The sequence below is a fragment of the Globicephala melas genome, chromosome 15 (assembly GCF_963455315.2).
Source record: "Globicephala melas chromosome 15, mGloMel1.2, whole genome shotgun sequence".
Lineage (NCBI taxonomy): Eukaryota > Metazoa > Chordata > Mammalia > Artiodactyla > Delphinidae > Globicephala > Globicephala melas.
Window position 1 is genome coordinate 87,604 of NC_083328.1, and position 8,704 is coordinate 96,307.

The 8,704-nt window shown below is 59.5% G+C and overlaps 1 protein-coding gene across 1 annotated transcript; it reads left to right on the forward strand.

The window, feature by feature from the left end:
* The first annotated feature begins 1,367 nt into the window (after window positions 1-1,367).
* FOXL3 (forkhead box L3) lies at window positions 1,368-2,631 on the forward strand. Its single transcript, XM_060285706.1, has 3 exons — window positions 1,368-1,474; window positions 1,798-1,966; window positions 2,221-2,631. The coding sequence occupies exons 1-3, from the start codon at window positions 1,368-1,370 to the stop codon at window positions 2,629-2,631; spliced, it is 687 nt and encodes a 228-aa protein (XP_060141689.1).
* The last annotated feature ends 6,073 nt before the right edge of the window (window positions 2,632-8,704 follow it).

Consider the following 8,704-nt stretch of genomic DNA (forward strand, 5'->3'; position numbering starts at 1 on the left):
ACATGGTAGCTGCAAGTTCAGTTTTTAAAGAAACAACCAAAATGTTTTCCCAAAGGCTGTACCGGTTTACGTTCCCGCGTTCCAGCATTTTAAATTTTGACACCTGGCAGAGAGGAAGCTGGAGCCAATGAATGCATCTGAGCCCGAGTGCACCTCAGATCCCACCCGGACAGGAGCCAGAGCAGGAAGGGCGCTGGTGTAGCTGCCCCGGTGGCCCCAGGTCCTGGACACGCCCCACCCCAGCAGGCGACCACTCTTCTTCAGCAAGGTGGGCAGCAGCAGGCCCTCCTGGGCCAATGGGCTGGACTGAGCACAGGTCATTTCAGAGCTACAGGTGCAGCTTTGAAGGCGAAATCTTCTGGAAGACGATCCAGGTGTCCTGGCCTTGGGCAGGCTCACAGTCTGGAGTCTCATGGCAGGAATTTTGCAGATTATTCACGGAAATGCCTTTGGGTGGACATCCAACTTGAAACAAAGGGGCCCCCTTAAGATCCCACCTCACTTCTTCCTAAAGCGTCCTCCCCGTCTTCTCTCCCACGTGCGCCCACCAGCGGCCCACTCCCCCCAGAAGGGGCCGGTGACGCAGCGGCTTGGCTGATGAGAAGAGCAAGCTCTTCACCCCAGGCCGCAGGTGCCGGGTACAGGGCAGGTGGTCACTGGGCTCAGAGCCCTGCACCGGGCCCCTGGAGGAGGGGACAGTGAGAGACAGTGCGTCAGGGACACAGGGCGCTGGAGGATGTGTTGGACCCTGTGTCTCTGGCCTGGCTCTGATCCAGTGTCCAGGCAGGACACACCCTGGACCACTGCTGCTCTGGGGCTGCAGGCCGGAGGTGCAGAGCCTGGTGGGGAGGGGCGATAGCCCCCGCCCTCTCTGTGGCCTGGCTCCTGGCAGCGCAGGAGCCCACTATGGGGATCCAGGAGCCAGGGAAGAACCTACATGTCTCGGGGTGCGCCCAGGCTTGGGGGACCCAGCGAGCTCTGCCCTGAAGTCTGGCGCCGGCGCGGGAAGCGCGAGGTGCATCAGGCCAGAGTGGTGACGGTGGGCGCCCCGCCCGTCGGTCCACCCAGCGCGCGGCTCCCTCCTCCTGCCGCCGGTCAGAGGCCCACCGCGAGCCCGCTCCGCTCCCCTCGGACGCTCTACCGGTGACTGGGGCCTCCCCCGCTCCGGGATTGGATGCGAGAGGACGGGGTGGGGGCGGGCGGGGGGACCCCAGAAACCCGGGTTCCCAGCTCAGGAGGAGAGCAGCCGGCAGTTCAGACGCTGCTGCGCCGCGCCAGCGAGAACCTCCGCGCAGACCTGGAGCGCCGGCGGGCGGCGCGGAGGAGGCGGCAGCAGCGGCGGCCCCGCAGGCGTCCGGCGCACCACGATGTTTGACAGCTCGCAGTATCCCTACAATTGCTTCAATTACGACGCCGACGACTACCCCGCGGGCAGCTCGGACGAGGAGAAGCGGCTCACGAGGCCGGCGTACAGGTGACCGCGGAGCCGGGGCGGGGCCGCAGGGGACATCGGCCTTCCTCCGCGAGGGGGCCAAGACGCGCCTGGGATGAGGGAGGGGTCTCTTCTCGTCCGCACGTCTGGAGGTAGCCGAGAAGGTTCTCCACCCTCCCCGGGGAACCCCCAGGTGTGAGGCAGAGCTTCTGGGGTCTGCGCAGAACGGCGCTGGGAGTTCTCAGCGCGCTGGGGGAAGGCAGAGCAGAGCGGGTCCGGCCGGGAAGGGCAGGCGGGGGAGGCTCCAGACTCGCTCCGGGGTCCCGCCTCCGGCGCCCGCCTGGCCTGAGCGCCCCTGTTTGCAGCTACATCGCGCTGATCGCCATGGCCATTCAGCAGAGCCCGACAGGCAAGGTGACCCTGTCGGGCATCTACGACTTCATCATGCACAAGTTCCCCTATTACCGCGCCAACCAGCGCGCCTGGCAGAACTCCATCCGCCACAACCTGTCCCTCAACAGCTGCTTCGTCAAGGTGAGCCCCTTCCCTCCCCCGCCCCCGAGCGGCCCCTGAGGGTCCCAGGTCTTGCGACACCTGGACCAAGTCATCCCTGATTGGCGGGGGGAGCGGGGGTGTACCGGCTCACCGGGCGACACCCCCAAGCCCCAGGTCCGGGCGCGTCGTTCCAGGGCTGCCCAGGGCTCACCCTAAGCGGCCCTAAGTGAGCGCTCGCGGCGGGCGGGTCGCACCTGGGAGCCAGCCGGGCGCTGAGCCCCTCGCTCGCACAGGTGCCGCGGACCCACGGCCACGAGAAAGGCAAAGGCAACTACTGGACCTTCGCCGGCGGCTGCGAGTCGCTACTGGACCTTTTCGAGAACGGCAACTACAGGCGGAGGCGGCGGCGGCGCGGCCCCAAACTCGAGGAGGCGAGGGGGACGCGCGCGGCAGAAGCGGAAGCGCCCCGGGGTCCCCCTGAGCCGGCCACTGCGAGGGGGAACCCCGTCCCCCGCCGCGAGGCCCCAATCCCAGCCAGCCCCGCCGCCCTGGGGAGGGAGGCACACAGGGACATCAAGTTCAGCATCGACTACATCCTCTCCACCCCCGACCCCTTTCCCGGGCTCAGGTCGCCCTACGCGCAGGAGGGCAGATACCCCCGGCTGGAGGCCCAGCAAATGAATCTTCACCTTTGGACGATGTGAGAGGGGCTGAGGCTCCTCCGCCTCCGGGGCTGGCAGCCAATCAGTCTGGGGTCTTCTGAGTGGTTTTGGCCCACCTCAAGTGGAGAAGTGAGGTTCTGCCACATCCCACAAACTTCCACAGACTCAGGCTCAACGCTGAAACCAGCCTAGGTTGGAGGGAAAGAAGGCGATCTGATGAAAGGCACTCATTTCCATATTGTGGCTTTATCCCTTCAGATGAAACCCATCGGGTTCCCGTTTGTCGACTTAAGGGTTTGCTCTAGACTCACCGGGTGATCCTGCTTGAGGACGAAGAACGTGGGTTCAGGGTCACATTCACTTAGAGTCAAGGTAACGCTGGAGCGTTTGCTTCATAGACGGATGCGCACGAAGCTGCCGATGAGCTAAGTGTCCAGTCAGTGAAGCTGGTGGGCATCTTCCTTTAGAGCTGAAAGCAATAATAATACAGTGCAGACGGTCGAGTCAGCTATTAATCAATCCCGTGAATGTTGCCCAAGGTTTTTGACTGTGTCCCTGTTATGGGTAATGTGATTGGAAGTGACAAATGCATCTCGTGTTGTGGGCAGAATATTTGATGATTGTTTTAAAACTTCTGTGTACTTTTTTTATAAACGAAAGAAGGAAGGAAGGAAGGGTGGGAGGGCGAAGGGAGGGAGGTCCAAATCTGGGACAGCATGGGCGCAAAGCGCACTTTTCTTGATTGTTCTGAGCAGGGAGTAAGCCCTGTCCTGGCATGTTCCATCCAGCTGGTTTCCCGAGAAAGCAGACATTCCGAGGCAGGCGGCTGGTAAATTCCTGCTACACTGTGAGGTTAGGGACTGCACAATTACAAGCAATGGAGGTGGGTGCACCCATCTGAAATGGAAATGATTTAATTACCGTGTAGAGATGGGCATTTAAAAAACACAATTATGCGCAGTGAAACTATTTGACCAACCTTATCATTTTTCACCAGTCCTTTTTTGCAGAGTTAATTGCTTTCCATGACTTAATTTGAACATTAGTATGGATTACACCTAATCTGATTCACTAGGTGACAATGATTGGCTAATTTTGTAAACGGCAAAAACACACCCAAGGAGGCCGGCTGTCTCGACTGGGAACTATAGTCTTGCTTTATTGGACTCGGAGAAACTGGGGCTGGGGGTAGATGAAGGTAGGCAGCAGCTAGACAGGCCGAATCACGCAAAATACACGCTGATTCAGAGAAGGCTGGGCATTTCATTAAATCACAGAATTCCTTCCTTCACCGGCCCTGTGAATAGAAACCCCACGTGTTCCTTCTGGGTGGTTTTGAGAAGAGGGGGGTTACTCGTGTGAGGTGCCGAGCCCTGACTCCAGAGATGGGCACTGGCGGTGATGTGCTCCCTCGCTCCGCCAGCGTCCTCTCGGCCTGGCCAGGCCGCCAAAGGCAGCCTCTGTCAGTGGGAGAGGACCAGGGTCTGTAACGTGGAGATCACTGCGCCTTCGCAAACACCCACGGCCAGAACTCTTTGCTGGGGAAGCAGCCAGTGTCTGTGGGCTCTCAGGGCTGGCCAGGCACAGTGCTGAGCCCCCAGTGCCAACTGTCCACTGGCCAGCACCCCAGCCCTGTTCCCCTCATCCCATTTACAAATCGGGGACCTGCGGCACAGCAGGCCCAGGTCCAGGACGCAGGCGTGTGACTCCGGGGTCAGGCTGCTAACATACGGCTTCCTCCATGCCGTGGTCACATGCATGTGTGCATGCATGTGCCTCATGGGCATGTGTTATGTCTGTCTCATTCCTCTTACTTATACCCCCTTGTCAGTTGTGCCGAAAGCATCATTTTAAATTATACCAGGTGTAATTCAGATGGTGACAGGATACAGGTGGTTCTATACGCAAGTATACGGCATATAGAGTATCTGAAGATATATTTTTCTGCTACCAACTGAGCAAATAACGTTTCACTTTATCTTTCGAGTTCTCTTCCTGAGTTTCGTTCCGGTGATCAAGCCTCACGGAGATGGAAAGACCCTTTGCCCTGAACAGACAATCTGGACGCACCAGCCTTGGAGAGGAAGGAGGCCTCGGGTCGGCCTCCCTGCACACGTTCCTGGGCAAAGGCCCACGGCGGCCGCAGCCACGGGGCGGCACCGGGCCGCGAGACCTGTGTACTGTGAGGTGTAGCATTTGTTTTGCAAAGGATATCAATCACGTTTTTAGAAGCAAAGGGACATTTTCAATTTGCCAGCGTGTGACACCTTGCGACTTCAGAAAGCCTCCCAGCCCTCAGAGTGAATGGCATTTAATCCCCAACAACACAGCGGGGCGAGGGCTGGCCTGACCTATTCAAATGTCGCCTCCACCAGCCACACCTGCCCAACGCAATCATAATTAAACACTTTATGCCTCTCTTGCAAATCCGTTGATTGACCACCGATACGTACATCACCAGCACATTACCCCAAGCAGATGTCTGCCACACGCGTCATGGATCACCAGGTTTCCATTAGCGAAGTCGGGGACCCGCGTGTGGGCGACGCGTGCGAACTGCCACTGTGCAGAGCAGGTTCCCGGGCTGTGCGGCCTCCCGCCCACGGACCGTGGGGTGTCCCTGTTCAGAGCAGCCGGCCGAGAGAGGGGCCTCCACCCAAGCTGGGTGCTGCAGGGGTGAGGGGAGGACAGGGTAATGACAACCAAGGGGAGGGTGGATGCCCCCTCTGGCGGCATCCCCTCATCCCCACAGGGCCACCCCACAGGGGTGGCTCCCCTCTCCAGGGCCCTCGACTGCCAAGCCTATATGTAAACACGAGTGGCCTTGTCCTGCCAGCTCCAGCAGCCCGGTGAGCAGGGACAGGCAGACACACAGCTCTATTTCACAGATGGGGAAACTGAGGTTCAGGGGGGCAGGTCCTGGGCCCCCCCTCCCCACTCCAAGTGCCCAGGATGCCTGGCTGAGGAGGAGGTAACGCCCTCTGGCCAGGAGGTTAGAGGTAACCACACTCCGGGCCCCCTCCAGCCACTCACTGCGTCCACTAGCGTTCGAGCCCTGAGCAAGTGCCAGGGACCCGAATCTGGGACTTCGAGGGCGTGGCCTCGAGCAGACCAACCTTCCGCCCCCCGCCAGGGGGCGCCAGCACTACCCGCCCCGAGCAAACCAACCCCCCCCCTCCCCCGTCGGGGGCGTCAGCACTGCCCGCCCCGAGCAGACCGACCTTCCGCCCCCCGCCAGGGGGCGCCAGCACTGCCCTCGCCCCCACCACGGGGCCAGCCTGGTGTGAGGCCCCCAGGCCTGGCTTCAGGAGGAACCCAGGAAGGACAAATTAACAGTCCATAAACATTTGCAAAACTGCTGTTTCCATCCCATTAAAATACCAAGCGCATCTTATGTAAATGGGCCTTGCCTTTCTGGAGAAGCCGGTTCCCCAGAACCGAAGACACAGCTCCTCAGGCTGCCGCTGAGGACAAATTAACTGTCCTCGCGTGCGGCTGTGCAATTACGTTTCCCCAGCTTTAGGTGACTTCAGGCCCAGAGTCCAAACAAGACGTGAGTTCACTCAGCTGAATCTCACAGTATTAGATTTATAATAAACTGAGAGAGGTTGCGCGGCTGTGCCGTTTTCAAAAAGCGGAAATGGGGTGGGAACTTTGGAGCTCCCCGTCCGACTTTGCTTGGCTCTGTGCGGGATGCGAGTGGGGAGGTGGGAGGACGGGCGCTCCCTTCCCGGGCTCCTGCCCGGCCCTCACCCTGTTGCCCATCAGGAGGTGGTTTTCCGTCCACACTTCTCACCCAGGAGCCCGCCGTCCACTGGGGCAGCCGATGTGTGCCCCCCGCCCTGCCAAGCCCAGGGCCCCACGATCCAAGAGACCACACTGTTTGTCCCTGAACTGGGGGCGAGAAGAGAGAGTTCAGACCAGCTGTCTCTTCAGACGCCCACGAAAAGCACTGGGCTCCAGAGGGCGAGGGGATCCGTAACCACTCCTGCCATTAATTGCTTCATACCCTTCTCCATCCCTTCAAACGCAGATGGGGAGCCACAGAGCGCAAGTCCCGGGGCCTCTCGGTGTGGGAGACGTGGCGGGCACAGCAAAGCCCGAGGCGCGAGAGGCCAGGCTCCTGAGGGTGACACCGCCTGCCCCCGCCCCACCCACTTACGGGCATCCTGGATTACAGAGCCTCACTCAGGTGGCGGGGACAGGAGGGTCTGCTCCCCGCGAGAAGCCTGAGGAGGCCACGCCACTGGTTCTGGGGCGCTGGAGCCTGGACTCCATCCACACGCAGGGAGCCTGGCATTTCAGCCAGAGGAGGGACACGGGAGGGAGGCCTGGTGCAATTTGCGGGGGCAGGTCAGGGGCTCAGCACGCCGCCTCCCTCAGATACTGGTCCAGGCCAAGGGCACCGTCAGTGGGATCGCTGCGTCCACCAGGTGCGATGGGAAGTCCTGTCTGCCCTGGGCCCTGGCCACTGGGAGCAGAGAGGGTTCCCCACCTGGGGTGCTCTGTGCGTATCTGAACGCTGGGCGTGCACGGGCCATGTGTGTGTTTCCCAGCTGTGCTTCTGTGAGCCCTGGTGAGTGTGCACGTGTGGGTGTGAATGAGTGTACATTGTGTGTGCACATGGTTGAGCAGAGCATACACCTGCGAGTGTGCTCAGATGGGTGTGCATACAAGAGTGTGTGCACATACCAGTGTACACTCGTGAGTGTGTGTCACATCAACATCTTTTCCGGTCCTTTTTGTGCCAAGAAACGTGTATGCAAAGCAAAGGTGCCTGGGAGCTCCCCAGGTCTTGCAGGACCAGCTCCTCTGTGGGGTGGCTGGTGGGGGTCCCACTGGGGTCTCCGTGGTGAGCCCCATTTGCTGGAGCCGCTCAGCAGGACGAGGTGAGACGTGCTCTCAGAGAGGGGCAGCCACAGCTGATGAACATGATCAGAGCTGATGGTTGTAAAGGTTAGTGCATAAATCAAAAGGAAATGTCAAATGCCTTCTAACACTGGTGGAGGCATAACTTGGAGCAGGACCAAGCGCTGGGCACTTGCTCACGGAACCTCAGAAGAATCACGTCCGTAACATCCCCAGACTGATGGCCCCTCACTCCAGACGCAAGTCTCTGCTGCCTCCCAGGTGGGAGCATGTGTCCAGCGCTCAGGCGCGGGTCTGCTGGTGCTGAGGACATCCAGGACGCGTCACAAACACGGGGTCAGGCCACGAGAACTTTCCAAATGGCCCGAGAGCACGTGCATCCTGGGATCGTCCCTGAGGAGCCTGACAGAAAGCTCAGCAGACGCCTTCCTCCCCAAGAGCTCCCCACGCAGCCTGTTTCCTGCCCCGCTCGGTCGAGGCCCCAGTGCCTTCTGTCTGCCTGTGGCTGCCAGCCTCACGCCGGACACTCCAAATGGGGCCAAGACTCTCCCCAGGGCCTCCAGGCAGCCTCTGACAGGCAGGATCGAGCGCAGGGCCTGAGCCGTGGTGGGATGTCGGGGCTCCAGGCCTTACATCTGCAAAGGGCTGCAGGTACACCTTCTATATTATCTCCAAATGAGATGATGCTTTGCAGTCGGTATTTAACATTGTTAAATGTAAGCATTAAAACTACTCTTAAAACTCACAGCCCTGTTTGGCCAGTTACTCCATTTAAAAAAAATAATTCTTCATTTTTTAGCATTTCTACAACTGCAGTAAATAAAAGAGGCCACTTCCCCTCTCTCTGCCTCAAGAGACCATGACCGCGTCCTGCCCGCCCACCCAGAGCCGAGGGCCAGCTTCCGAGCTGAGTGCGCCTGGCTGCCCGGCTCTCCGCTCCCCGTGAAGGGCCAAACGTCAGGCCCTCCCCTTGGGCGCCTTTGCTCTCAGCCTTGCTAACTCATGCTTGTGCCCTGCCTCATCCAGGAACCTTCCCCACTGCCCATCCTGTAACCCCAGGTTATAAACGTCTTATATTATCTGGAAGCTCACAGTATTATACTTTACACATAGTTATACGCTCCTTCTTGAATAAAGCTTTGGGTATGGCATCAGGAATGCGTTAAAGTTTATTTTCCCCATAGGGTCATTTCAGCACCATTAATTCCCTCTCCCTGTGGGATTATTTTGATGTCTCCGTTGGAAG